The sequence below is a fragment of the Coffea eugenioides genome, chromosome 2 (assembly GCF_003713205.1).
Source record: "Coffea eugenioides isolate CCC68of chromosome 2, Ceug_1.0, whole genome shotgun sequence".
Classification (NCBI taxonomy): Eukaryota; Viridiplantae; Streptophyta; class Magnoliopsida; order Gentianales; family Rubiaceae; genus Coffea; species Coffea eugenioides.
The window spans coordinates 10215287-10230278 of record NC_040036.1 but is presented as its reverse complement, the minus strand read 5'-3'; the positions used below and the strand labels follow the sequence as shown (position 1 = coordinate 10230278).

Genomic DNA, 14992 nt, shown 5'->3' with positions numbered 1-14992 from the left:
TCAGTAAAGTTGGTAAAACCAACATTTCGTCAATCTATGAGTTGTCACAGCTACCTCCAGTAATTTTTTAGGCATAGAATATTCCATTTGGGTAAAACGGAATATCGTCATCTCTTAGTGGAATTTTTTTTTTTTGCGTGAAGTATTTCATTAATTTAAATAACTTAGCATTTCAGAAAATTCAAAAGAAAATCAATTGCATATACAAAATTTTCATGTGTTTGATATTAGCCATGCACTCAATTTCTAAAGATATTTGTTAATGGGGTTCATACATTATAAATGAGTTATCTAAGGTAGTGTTTGGATTGCAATTTTTTTAAGAAATTTTTTTTTATGTTTTTTGTAAATATGCTTCTCAATCACTTTTTTATCTCATATATATATATATATATATCAGATCATCATAATAAATTTTCTACAAAAATTTCGAAAAATAACAACCCAAACAAAGCATTAAGTTATGATAAATAGAGAGATAAACCCGTTAATGCTAGTAATATCACGGGGTAATATGAGAAGGCAAACTACTACATTTCGTCCTTGCGATTTTTTCCTCCAACTCAATACTTTGATAAGAAAAAATAATTGTTTACCATAACCTTCTTTTATTCCATTATCTTTTCTAATTTTTAGGTTCAAAAGCTACATAGTATAATTTTCTCTTTTTTAAACATAATGTTTTAATCATATAATTTGAATTAGGTTGAGAACATTACAAAAATTTAAAAATTAATAAGAGAGACAAGTGATATTTTTTAAACTTTAAGAATGTTAAGTGATATTATTAAAAGTCTAAGGAAAGGTTTTTGGAATTATCCCAAACTCAAAAACTCTTCCAAATTAGTTCTAGTGCCAACGTTCCACCGAGGCAATACATTCCAAAGTTTAGTCATCCAATCTCTCTGGACTCCTATCCGTCCGTGTCGTGTGGACACGGACAAGACATTTTTAGGCATTTCTTAAGATCTGGCAAAGGTCAAACGACTCCAGTTAGTTGCTTCCTTTTCACACTTTGAGCTAATACGCACTCGTGCGCAACTTGCTGCTAAAATGTTGATGCTGCGGCGCATGTGGAAAGGAAAGCAATTGAAATCACAATCATACAAAATACCTATGCACGAGTTGCGCTTTGGCGTTCATAATTCCAATTTGGATTTATCAACCGAGTGCCCAACACGTCGTCCAGATATATTTCAAATGTTATAATTTTGAAATTATAACATTAATTAGAAAGATAAAATAAATATAAGAAAAGATAGGTCAAATTAAATAGAAAAATATACAAATGCTAGAAAATGCAATAATTATTAATATGCGTATATACATAATAGGTCAGATGAATATTAAATATGTAAGGTGCCCGTTAGAAAATACCTTCCAATTTATATCGCACTTACATTTATTGTTATCTTTACATTAGGTACTTTCTCGATTTGGTTGTATTTTTACCAAAAAAGAAAAAAAAAACTTGAAACTGTCCGGGACACCCCAATAAAAAAAATGTTAAATACATCTGAACCTCTTATGCATGAACCAAGTTTTATCCTTCCCTCTTTCTTTTTTTTTTTTGTTTTGCTAAAGGAGTAGGTGTCCGGATCAATTCTTACGGGGCCCAACTATTCCCACTTCGACCCGGGAGGAGAGACCCCATCCTCCGAACACGTTAACCACGGGACTCGAACCCTTGCGCGCACTGGACATCAGCTCCTAAGGAGACTTGCTAAGACCAACCGAACTGCCACGAGCGACTTTATCCTTCCCTCTCAATGGCCTTAAATCTCACTCAATTGTTCAGCGAGTGCCATAATTTTCACACCCCCGGTATTTTGTAGCTATCCATCATATTATCCAGTTCATTGTTAGCAGACAATTGATAAAGAAAGTTCAGCAAATGTTACTTCCCTTTTTCGATAAGTAAGTCGAGAAAGGATGTTATGTAAATATTAGGGTACCTTTACTTGCATAAGTGTCAACATCCAATTAGGAACAGTAGAAACCTTCAAGAGTTCCCCAAAAAAAAACTTCAACACTTTGGTGGAGACTTGTATGGTTACCAGCACACTACTTTTCCACCAGTTTTGCCATACACAAAAAAGAAAATCTGATCCTTTTTAGTGCTATGTTTGTCGGTGCAATGAACTAGTCAAATCATTTGAATTCCTTGATCCGGGGGATGAGCTAAATTCATACCCCTACATTCTAAATTCACACCAATATGACTTTTAGTACTAACTGTACTATTGATAACTTTCACCCTCTTTGTCTTATTTTGATAGTTTTATTTTTTTTATTTTAAATTATAATCAAAATTTCAATTAAAAAATATAATTAGCTTTAAATTCCTCTAAAATACCCTTGTTTATTGTACATTATTACTTAGTCTTGAATAGTGCAACCTCAGTCAGTATTATTGTTGTAATCAGTGTAAAAATATAACGATTAGTCACACTCCTAATATTAATGTAACAATATTTTAAGAAAATAATAAATTAAATTTACTCTTTCAACAAACTTAACTAATTTTTCTTAAATTGTGTAATATACGAATCAAATCAAGTCAAGAGCACACTACTAGTAAAAGGTATATGGAGGTGTGCACTTAGTGTCACTTTTGATTGAAATGTCCGAATGCCCTCTGTACATGATGGTATCCACTTCCCAAAAGAAGGAAAATATCCTCATTGAACAGCCAATCGCAAACCACGACGTTTCTTTATAAACTGTAGAGCCTAGTCGACACGTGAACTTGCTACCTTCCTTCCTTGTGTTCCCGTTTTAGCCATTTTAGCCCGTACAGACGCCCGCATAAGACGCCCGATTTGTTAATTTTATCTGTTAAAACACATACTAACAAGCTACAACTACAATTTGTGCAAGAAAATTGATGGGACACTACTGTCTAGACTTGTAACCACCAAGCCATTAGCCATTAAAGCTTGGTGGAGTGGATGGCAAAAGTTCAAATTTTGCCTCCCATCAAATGTCACATTTAAGAGTGGCTTAAATTCAAAAAATTCGGACGGATGCGTAGTGCACGCGTCTGGTTCGGTGGTGATTCAGTTCCCTCCAAATTATTTTTTTGTGGTGGTTCAGTTCCTCCGAATTATCTCCGGATCTCCTTAGGTCCGTCTTCTCTCCCCTAGTGTAGGATATATCAGGATATATAATAGTTATCATTTCCGAAAAAAAACTAGTGTCTAGACTTGTGACTTTATTGCTACCTTCCCTTCATGTTTTTAGCCTTTTAGGTGGACAGAGACACGAGATGCCTCGACTTGTTAATTTATCCGGTAGAATAGTGAGGGCTCATGTTGCTTATGCCAAGACAAGATGAACATGTTAACACGTCGACATTTACTTGAACAATATTTCTATCACTTAAGTTAGATTTTAAACATTCTATATATACCCCCCTTCTCTCTCTCTCTCTCTATATATGTCTTACATTGCAATATATATATATATATATATATATAAAAGATAAACCACGTAACAAATTGTTGACTGAATTATCAATGAAGATATATGGCTACTTAGTTTGAGAGTTTAGGATCGAAAAGAAAAGAAGAGAAAGGTTATGAAAGAAAAGAAAAGAAAAGAAAAGAAGAGAACGGATTAATTTTGATGTTGTTTGATAGTTTATAAAAAAAAATAAAATGATATTGAATACACATATCAATAAAATTTTGTTTAATAGACATTTAGGATAAAAGTGATATCTTAAAAAATTTTATAAAGCTTACTTCAACTGTCTTTCATTTTTTCACCCATATTTTAGGGAAACAGTAGTTTTATTTAACGGTATTTGTCCGAGTGACTTATCAAAAAATTTCCATTTTCTTTCTTCTCCATCGCTTTACCACTTTCAAAACAAGCAATCTTGTCTAGCTTTCTTTCCCTTTCCGGTTTTCCCGTCAAATAAGCTCCCAAAAATAAACGGCGTCCAGCAAAGCTAGCTACGGAGAAACCAAAAAAGCAGAAATGAAAAGAAAAGAAGAAAATGGGAAAAAAGTCCTATATTTGTTGGAGTCCCACTTTTCTGGATGGCAGCCCCCAATCCCGACTCCTCCTCAATTTAGACATTAGTTGGAGAGAATCAGAGAAAGAACATAAAGGCCAAACTACACTCTTTATCTGTTTTTGTGTTTTCACACTTGTACCCCTTCTTCCTTTTCTTCATTTTTGGGCTCTGTTTTACTGTGGACCATCCTCTGTAGTCATTCCTCCCTTGCTTCATTCTAACAATTAGGTCAATGAAACAGAGTTCAAAGGGAAAGTAAGCTACGCCACTGTTAAAGAAGTTGGAGAAATGGGGGTAATATATGAAGATGCGGTTTTGATTAAGGAAGCGGAGAGCGCAGTTGATCACACAGAAATCACTGTGAATTGTCCAGACAAGACTGGTCTTGGCTGTGATCTTTGTAGGGTAATCTTGCTCTTTGGCCTTAGCATTGCCAGAGGAGGTACAACAGTTTCTTGTGTTCCTTAATCTGTATCATACTGCATTTTTTTTTTGTGAATTTTGATGATTTGTGTAGAAATGAAAGAATGGTTGTGATTATTTTAAACTTTATTATTTTTCTTTTCCAAAATATTCAGCCTTTTTATTTAAGGTTTCAGAAGGCAACATATTAGGGTAAAGAATGATCGGCCATTGTGTTTTTTGGAAATTTTGTTGAAATTTGCTTCTTATTTTAAAGAATCCTTTAAAACATTTCAACTTGTTGCCGGAAGGCATGTAGATTATGGTAAAGTCTTGAACTTTTTTCCTTCTTTTTTCGTTTGATACTGTTCTGATGTAGTTCCAGTGAAGGTACCTTGGCTTCATGGCAAACGTAGTTACTGTTAAGGGTTCAAATCTTTTGATATACTGCTATTTTTACTATTAGCAAGTTGGTGAAACATGAGACGTTTAGTGAAAGCTAAGATGGGTCATGCCGATTCTTAAATCTTTGTTTAGTGGTACTTTTTCATTTTGAGGTTTAGTGTACATAATGAAAAAGCAATATTCTGATATGGTTAATTTACCTAGATTCAGTATTCTAAGCAAAACTGGGAATTTTCAACTCTTAAAGTTTTGTTTATTAATTCTTTTTGGGCTGAAACAGATGTTCAAACAGATGGTAAATGGTGTTACTTAGTTTTCTGGGTAGTTGGGAAGCCAACGACCAGGTGGAGTTTGTTGAAGACGAGGCTTCAAGAGGTGTGTCCAACATGTACACCTGCAGCATCAGGAATTTACTATTACAGACCAGAGTTTCAACAGCCCAGGCCTCCAGATATATTCCTTCTCAAGTTTTGGTGTTCCTATGACCGGAAAGGACTCTTGCATGGTAAACCTTGTATTTTACAAACTTAACATACATGTATCTGCATATAGTATCTTCTGAAGTAGAACATAGGTATTATCCAATCTCCTTGATCTGCTTGCTTTTCTTGTTTCTTCTCCTTCGTAGTTATCTTCTTGAGATTTGGGAAAATCTGGTCTATTTTGACCTGAAAATTGTTTATGCATGGGGGGTTTTGAAATTTTCAATATTTTAACCCTCATAGAGTATAATGTCCTATTGCCGTACATTTGGTATCACTAAATAGACGTCATACTTGTTCTCATGGTGACGGTAGTAAAAAGCTCGCTGTCTGGGGAAAAGATTTTGTTGCTTGCTTAGTAGATTCACTCCAGCTATTCCTTACTGATAGTTGGTAATGACGGATTTTACGTTGTCTCAAAAATTACCGAGGTTCTTGGATTCACCTATGCAGATGTAACTCAGGTCCTTTGTGAATTAGAACTCACAATCAAAAGAGTGAAGGTATCCACTGCGCCAGATGGAGGAGTCATGGATCTCTTCTTTGTAACGGACACCAGGTTGTTCTCTTCTGGCATATTTTAAGTGTACGCGCTTTGGCATTTTCTACTGCTTTCTGCGTTTTGTCTTTGATCCTTTTGCCAATAAAATAGACAACATAACACATCTAAGCTTTTGTACCAATGTAAAGTAGTGATTAGGCATATTGTATATTCCGCAGCGTTCTCTTTTCTGGGCCATAGTCAAAGTGAGAAGTTCAAATTTGTCTTATTGAGGAAATGCAGCACGTGGAACATGGTGTGCAATTTGCAGGCCATGGAGGAATGATTAAGTATTAGACAAGTGGCTAACTTATGCAGTATTCTTCAGTTATAAGAATGAATATCAGCATTACTATTTGAACAGAAAATGACAATAATGCTTCTTGGAATACTTTTTGTCTTTTGTAAAACTGATTAACTGTATACTGCTCTGCTGGCTCTCAAAGTCCTTAAATATCCCAAAATTTGTTTCAATTTTTCTGTTCTATTTTAGTCACTGAAATTGTTAGCGAAGTTAAAAGAAATTCCATATAAGCATTTTCTGCTTGATGGATTACCTACAGTGCCATCGTGAGATGTAAGTTATGAACTGATACAGTAAAAGCAATTGCAAACTCAAGGGACAAAACGAAGTAAAATAAGGAATTTTTTTTATCCCTGCTGGTTCTGAACTGCAGTTATTGTCTTGCCCGCACATATCAATCTTTAACTGAAGTTATGCACTTTCATTTGATGGCTGTTGACTGATAAATGCATTGATATAATGAACTTGTAGTTGTATAGTATTGCTCAATCTATTGGAAAATATTAGACAGCATCTAATAAGTGATGTTGCGTGTCATAATTTAATCCAACATCTGAAGTATGATATATCCACTGATTGCTATTTGGAACTTATAGTATTTTTAATGCAATGCTAAATCGCATTGTCTTGCTCTATCTGAAGGAGTCCCATGTAATTCCTTAAGGCTCTTTTGGGTTTATATACACGTTCAAGTCATGTTGGTGCATTCTGCCAAAATTCCTAGCCGTGAAGGACAAAACAGTTCTGCTGCTATTTGCTGATATCAATTTTACATCAGAAAAACTTGTCCAATTGCAAGTTGTGCACATCAGTTTCCCTATGTTACTATACATCTCAACTAATGTTATGAGAATAGCAAGAAGATGAAAATTAGATGCAATATCCAACTGAATTAGTAGAAGTGGAATTGTCACTGCTCCTTGAATGACTGCGGGAAAACCCCAAAGCCATATTGAAATTAAGATACTGAACACCTTGACATGAAATTATGTAACTAACAAGGATACATAAATGGAGAAATCAGATCTCACCAAAAGCTTAGGTAGATTTCAGTTTGATTTGTTTCTTGCACAGGTGGAATTAGGATTGGTAATATTTTCTTTTACGTCTACATTTGAAAAGGTAAGGTATATTGCCACCTTCCACCTGCCTACCTTCAGTCTGTTATTCTCATTTTATAATTCCATTTATTATGCAACATGGAACTCTGTATCCAAATGGGTGTACTGAGTGTATCTGCTTCTCTGTTGGCACGTGCATCATGGGTTCTTAGTGTACGCATGTACATTGCATATGTTCCTGTAATGCCATGTTCTCTTGTGAGCCTGCTTGTATGCATGAGCAATGAGGAGAGGAGATCACACTTCAACATTTCTAACTTAGTACTATTTTATATGCATTATTAAAAGTAGTTGTCTTCTCTTTAACATCAGGGAACTTCTCCACACTAAAAAGAGACAGGAAGAAGCAATTGATCATTTGAAAGCTGTCTTGGGGGATGCCATGCTGAATTGTGAAATTGAACTAGCCATTCCTGAGGTTACTGCATATTCACAATCATTTCTTCCATCTTCAGTCACTGAAGATATGTTCAGACTGGAAATGCTAGGAGTTCTTGCCTCCAGTTCTGTTTCTATTGAGGTGGACAACAGCCTCAGGCCCTCCCACACACTTGTTAAAGTCTTATGTCAAGTTCACAAAGGCCTCATTTATGATATAATGAGGACCTTAAAAGATTATAATATCCAGGTATATTTTTTGCTTTCCATCCTGGAATACCATCTTTTGCATTTGTGATTTTCCACTACAAGGAACTTTTAAGTTAGAATCCTTGAGAGGACTAAAGAAGAGTAAAGTTAGGGGAACTTTTAAGTTACTTATTGAGCCTGGAACTTTAGGTTCCATACCACGTAAAGAACTGATTTTTATGAATGTCAGATCGCTTATGGAAGATTCTTTGTAAAGAACTGTGAGGTGGAATTATTTATAACGCAAGCGGATGGGAAGCAGATAATTGATCCCAACAAACAGAATGCTCTGTGCTCCCGACTGCGAATGGAACTTGTTCACCCGCTTAGGGTGGATGTCATAAGCCGCGGCCCTGATACTGAGCTGCTGGTAGCTAATCCTGTTGAGTTATCTGGAAGAGGCCGTCCTCTTGTTTTCTATGATATAACGCTAGCCCTCAAGAACATGAATATAAGCATATTTTCGGTACTACATTTTTGTTTTGATGGTTTTCATTTGATCTCTCATCTTGGGCCTTAAGTAAAGTTTCCTTTGCATTACCATTTGGTCTATACTCTGTTCCCACAACTCATTGTAGGTGGAGATAGGAAGACACAGGATTCATGATCGTGAGTGGGAAGTATACAGAATCTTACTTGATGAATGCGATGGCTTCTCTTTGCCAAGGAATGAAATTAGAGAATGTGTCCGAAAGAAGCTGATGGGATGGGAATGAGTTGGTCAGCAACAATTTCCACGCTTTCTTTGTGTACAGCAGTCCAAAATCTTTACCCTTTTGTATTTCTGTTTAAATCATTCCACTCCTTGCAGCGATTCATTGTAAATGTAAATGTAAAGCAATATTAGGAGTTAATTACAGGCAATATTAGGCAAGTTGCTCAAAGAAGTAAAAGGGGCTCAAGCAGCTCTAATAAGACTATAACCAGCCTCATGTGCTCCATCTTTGAGCAATTAAGTTTAGTTTTCAAAAAATGGTTTCTCTAAAAAACTTTCTACTTGTGTTTTCTTAGTATTTATTTTTTCTCTCAAATGTCTGTATATATTGGTTCTTGATTTGAGTGGTGGGGCTATCTGGGAACATCCCTGGCCAAATTGAACGAAAGGCGATTTAGATATTTGGCTGTCAAAATCTCATGCATTAAAGGGATACTACAGAATATCTCAGTAGTGTCTGCTTCGATATAGAAAGGTGGTCCTACTACTAACGAGTAATGACCATTTATGATCTAACTGAGCTGATGTACAGAGAAAGTAAATCGGATTAACAGATGGAAATAGTAATATTAATTTACTCCAATGAAGTTGTGAAAAACAAATTTTATGCTGACCATGTTTGTGGAGTATTGCAAATTACAATCATAATGTTTTCGACATTTATGACAGGCATATATGTGAATTTTATACTCCCTCCGTTCCACTTTGATAGTCCTGGTTCTTTTTTCACACAGTTTAATAAAAAGTAGTTAACTTTGTTGGAACAATCAATTTAGGTAACTATTTTTCTAAAATACCCTCAAAGTGGGACGGAGGGGGTATTTGAAATTTAAATTTAGCATATATGGGATTCATCCAAGCATGGCAATATGCCGTTAGACATAAATTTTGGTTTAAATGCATTAAATTTTTTAATAAAGGCATCAATTTCTATAATGCAACAAAGTAAGTACTAAGTAGAGTTTAAGCTCATTTAAGAAAAATAAAATGTAACTCATCTCTTGACTTATCAATTTAAAACTAGGAATATAATTAAAAGAAAAATAGTTCAAAACATCCCTTGTATTTTGCCAAATAAATTTTCTTGCCATTCATATTTAAAATAATAACTTTATGTCCCTTATAAAATAAAGTTGGTAAAATTTAATCCTAACCTAGGTTTTCAACCACTTTTTACTCTAAATCAGTCACACATGCAATCACTTTTTATGCACACACAAAAAAAAAAAAAATCAGGTCTCACCTTTTTAGTGACAAATATAAATATAGATTGGATTAGATTTCGCTTTTTTTTTATAAAATATATATATATATATAATTCAGGTCAGATCCTACATTTTTAGGCATACAAATGAATATACATAAGATCATTTTTTTAATTACACTCCAGCCATGATGTCGCAGAACTGGGTCAGGGAAATGGAAGAAAAGTGTTCAGAGTCTCATCAGAGACTAATGAATCCCAGAACACAGCAGTACTCCTAAACTCGGAGAACATTCAGAGACTTGAGAGAGTCCTGATTGCCATTTTCTTCAAGGGAAAGATCAGCGGTGAATATCTCTGCAGCCCTAAGATTTGCTGTATAGCAAACAAAATGCCCCAATAATATATCACTATCAGCTTCCTAACGTAATATACCCAGTCATGGTTAAATGAAAACATCATGCATCATTCATAACCTTTTCATGGTTAAATGAACCAGTCACTCTCCAGTTTAAGATTTGTTTTCTTCAAGTAAATAAGTACTTCTGAAGCATTTCTAAATTGTTTCCAACAATTTCTTCCAAACAGTTCCAGCAGGCACGCCAAGCCATGTAGCCAACCAGAGTAGAACGTGCGGTCCGAAGCAGCCTTTCCGTCCACGTGGTTAGGCGTATGTGGTCAGTTTCAACGGTCGTTAACAATCTTCTGTTCGTTAACTACTAGCTGTAGTTGTAGGTAGTATTTCTCTTCAGTGGAACCCACTTTCCCTCCTATACCATAGGAGATCCCAACGAATCTTCCCTCCATCTCATCATCTTCCTCATCCCCTTCCCTCCAATGAGATCTCCTTCTTTCCCACTTCAAAATCACCAATCTAAATTTCACTATACCAAACAAAAAAGTGAGAACCTTTTTTTCATATTAAAACAACAGCATATACAGCTTAGTGTGGGTTGTGCGTGTTTCAGTGGGAAAGAACTGTAGAAGAGAGAATGAAAGCTCTGAATTCACATTTTGAGCTGATTGACATCCACAGCTCATGGCAGTCGGCTAATCAGATACCCATTTCAACCTTTGCTTACATCCGTAGCTCCACTCTAGCTGCTTCTACTTTCTCCAAGGCATTTCGTCGAACCCGTCGGGGACGCGGCAAAATCTCATCGTCTACTGCGCCGGGGACCTCGATTCGGTCACCGGAAATTCGGAGGCCGCGGGACCGATCCAGTTCCGGAAATGGGTTGTCGTCAGTTTCGTTAAGTTCGGCCTCTACTTCGACTTCTCGGGACGAGGTGGTTTCGGATTTGGACTTGTTCCTTCAGCTGGTGCCCTTGAGGATGAGGAATGAGCTGTTTAGGCATCAGGAGATTGGGCAATTGATTGAGGTTGTTATGGATTTGGGTCGAAAACCTCTTGCTCGGTTTCCCTCTGGTGATTGGGTGATCTCGGAACAACCCGTGAAGCTTGAAGATCTTGGCCATGCTATTTCAAAGGTTGTTTTTATAGGTCTTGATTATGGAACTAATTGAATTTAGCTCACTTAATTAATATGTTACTATCCTTACTAAAATTAACTCACTAAGTCAATATGTTCCACATAAGGCTTTATAGTACACTTGAATACTTTATCGTAACTGTGGGGTAGATCAACTATTGTGATTGAGACTTTTAGACTCAGCTTTCTTCGTGGATTAAAGAAAGAACGTTGATCAGTCAGACGTTTCCCTAATTAAGGAAAAAACTTATTTATGTTCAATTTGCCACACAGAAATCTGCTCATCGTTCGTTAACCATGCATTTGCACTTTATGGACACATCGGCAACTTTGCCTTTGCAATATACTTTTCTATGCTGATGGTCAGTAAGTATACATCTTTTGAGTAACTAAGCTTTCAGCGTTAAACTACCTTATTTATCTAGGTAGGTGATTTTTCTGATGACAACCGGTCGGGTATCAATCATTCTCTACATCGTATAAGTGCCATTCGCAATCGTAAAATGCAAATTATTGGTCTTACATGCCGGGTAGGTCGGGCTGTGTCTGGAAGTGCTGAAATCATTCGTGACTTGGTTGAAGAAGGAGGTTCCATCTTGGTTATAGGGCCCCCTGGAGTTGGTAAAACAACTTTGATCAGGTATACGTCGTTTATGTCCTCCTTGAAGTTAATGACGATCATCTAAATGACAGATCAATGTTGGAAGTGCCTTTGCTTTTGAACGTCTCCATGTCTTCATCCACCTTCAGAACTAAACTGCAGTACCTCCATAGTTTTCACCTTTCTGTGAACTTATGTAGAAAGTACAAATTGAGAAAGGATATAAATTAATCTGTTCATTTCTCCAAGCCCATTGTGCAAAAGGAGAGAAAAGGCCCACACTCTTTGCCAACGTAGTTATTTACCAATGAGTTACTCTTTAGCTGTTTCACATTGGCAGTTACGAGCCTATGCTTCTGCAGGGAAATAGCAAGGATGCTGGCTGACGACCAGAACAAACGTGTTGTTATTGTCGATACATCAAATGAGATAGGTGGCGATGGAGATGTTCCTCATGCTGGAATAGGTCGTGCTAGAAGGATGCAAGTCCCAAACGTTCACATGCAACATAATGTACGTTGAGCTCAATCCTATGGTTCACTTTTTCATTTGGATCCCGTCCTCTGCTTTCTGTCTTGTGCATGATGGGTATGTTTCAATCCTTTCACCTGACTCTTTTCGCTCATCTGATAACAAGCAGGTGATGATTGAGGCAGTAGAAAATCATATGCCACAAACCATTATCATTGATGAAATTGGAACGGAGCTTGAAGCGTTGGCTGCCAGTACAATTGCCCAGAGGGGAGTTCAGCTTGTTGCAACTGCACATGGAGTGACCATAGAGAGTATAATAAAGAACCCATCACTGCAGATCCTTGTTGGTGGCATTGAGGTACAATGGACCCTTTTTGCCTTGTGAATTTTCATCCACCAGTATCCATTTATGTGTGTATATGACATTGATGTTAAGCCATTCTCTTTTGTGTAATTGGTCTCCTTTGCATTTTGTTTTTGTAGTTCTTGCATGCTTATTTTATCTGGTTATTCATTTGGTAATCAAAATAAAGGATGTAATTTGTAAGAAATTGCGAAGCGTCTAGAATATCTTAGACATACCTTTATTGACCACTTGATGGTTTCTATTCATTAATTGGATGATAGAGCGTTACTCTTGGTGATGAGGAGGCAAGGAAAAGGAAAGTGCAGAAAACAATTCTCGAGAGGAAAGGACCCCCTACATTCACATGTGCAGTAGAGATGATATCAAGAACTGAGTGCTGTGTCCATCATAGACTGGATGCAACAGTGGATGCCATACTTGCAGGTAATCTGAGCTTCTCATCAGAATGCCTGAAACTTTAGTATAACCAGTATATCTGAAGCCTGTGATCTGTTATTAGTACCTCATCTTGATCAGAATTTCTTGTGGGCTGTAGGAAAATCTCCTCTGTTTGAACTCCGACGCGTAGATGATGAAGCTAGTAGTTCTCTAAAATCTTCTTTAAGTACCCAAAAGGATCCTGTACAAGACTCTAAGCTGGTTAATAGTCAAAGTGAAAAGGTTGGAACAGAGTCTGATGATGAAGGTGTGGATTATTATCGCAAATCCAGTAAATTGAATAATGATAGGTATCTTAACCAGAGGAGTTCTCCTGTCTGTGTGTATACTTTCAAGGTAAATGTTGCAGTCTTCAATCCTCTTGGTCCTTTCATATTTCAGTTTCAAATGATTTTATTAAGATAGGCAGCAAAAAAGGCACAAGAAAAAATTTTTAGTATTTCATTCCATAAAGGTTTTTGTGTCATGCTATTAATCGACACAAAATCAATTGGTTTACATGTTTCATTGGAATTCCAGTATGTACACATATTTCACTAGTATTGCATTCTATAACTAAGAGAGCATCTTGGGGCTAGACAACTTTTGTTAATCTCTTTTTATGTGTATCTAGATCCAGGAAGCTGATCTGACACAGGTAACAGCTGTCATGGGGCTTGATGATGAAATAGATGTGACTGATGACGTAGGTGCTGCAGATTGTATTCTTGCTTCTAGTTTTGAAATGAAGCAGAATCCTTGGATCCGTGGGATAGCAAAGTTCCACCATTTACCTATATTTGTTATTAAGGTAACTTAAATACACTTGTTTTTAAAGCAAAATATACCTGTACGTATGTACAGTTGTTCATCTGCTTTTGTGGGATTATGTAGTCAAATACAATGGCTCAAATGGTAAAGGCAATCCGTATGATCCTTGGAATGGATTACTTAGGCTCTTCCACAAAGCAGCTAGTGAAGGACACTCTTGACATTGAAGTCGAAGATGATGCTCCTAAACGAAAACCATCATTGGAGGAGATTGATGCCTTGGAGGTGCACCAACTTAACTTATTTCTACTGGTTTATATACTTTGTCCAGATGATAATTCCCTGACATATAACAGGATGTATTTGAATTTGTGTTTGCTTTTGGTTGCATTGCAATCAATGTATTTGGACAAGTGTTGTTTTGTTTTGCTTGTTTGCTTGTTATTTGGTATACTTGACCTGCGTTTGTTTCATTCCTTACAGGAGGCTCGACTTGCAATTGAATACATTGTGATACCAGGTGGCGAGCCTGTAGAACTTCTTCCGAGGCGCTCTGAAATAGTTGCTCGACAACTAGAGCTCGTGAAGAGTTATCAGTTGGCTGCTGAGAAATCCGGCACGGAGTCAAACCTGAGGTTGCAAATCCTTCCTCAAAGGTTAACTAAGAAAACTTCTAATAAATTTTCCAGATTTGGTTCAAGTTCACCGAAGGATACAATTCTTTAACAAGTGGTGGAGCTACTAGTGTTGCTCGCCTCCCGCTTTTGCCTGAATAATCTAATGCTTGTGGAGATGCAACAAATTTCAACCCCGGTTGATAAATATCCCTGCTCAACTCAAATGTAAATTATGTATGATCTGCCCTGTAACTTCCAACAGCGCATTCTTTTTTCTTGTAAGTGTAATCTGTACTTTGTACAGAAATCTTAATCATCTAAAACAGAAAGATATTCTCAAAAGCATCACAAATAGGCTTCATTAGAGTAACCACTTTCTTTTGTATCTGGGCATCGTTGTGTTGCAACTAAATTAAAACCATGTTTCA

General features: G+C 36.5%; 2 protein-coding genes across 2 annotated transcripts; both read left to right on the top strand.

The window, feature by feature from the left end:
* Positions 1–3898: 3898 nt before the first annotated feature.
* Positions 3899–8923, top strand: LOC113760460 (ACT domain-containing protein ACR10-like). Its single transcript, XM_027303040.1, has 6 exons — positions 3899–4466; positions 5112–5336; positions 5767–5872; positions 7592–7907; positions 8097–8372; positions 8485–8923. The coding sequence occupies exons 1-6, from the start codon at positions 4313–4315 to the stop codon at positions 8620–8622; spliced, it is 1215 nt and encodes a 404-aa protein (XP_027158841.1). The 5' UTR covers positions 3899–4312; the 3' UTR covers positions 8623–8923.
* A 1648-nt stretch (positions 8924–10571) lies between these two features.
* Positions 10572–14992, top strand: LOC113760874 (uncharacterized protein ycf45). The gene is made up of 9 exons (XM_027303613.1): positions 10572–11315; positions 11743–11957; positions 12281–12431; positions 12559–12750; positions 13020–13182; positions 13295–13533; positions 13811–13987; positions 14071–14232; positions 14431–14992. The coding sequence occupies exons 1-9, from the start codon at positions 10818–10820 to the stop codon at positions 14671–14673; spliced, it is 2040 nt and encodes a 679-aa protein (XP_027159414.1). The 5' UTR covers positions 10572–10817; the 3' UTR covers positions 14674–14992.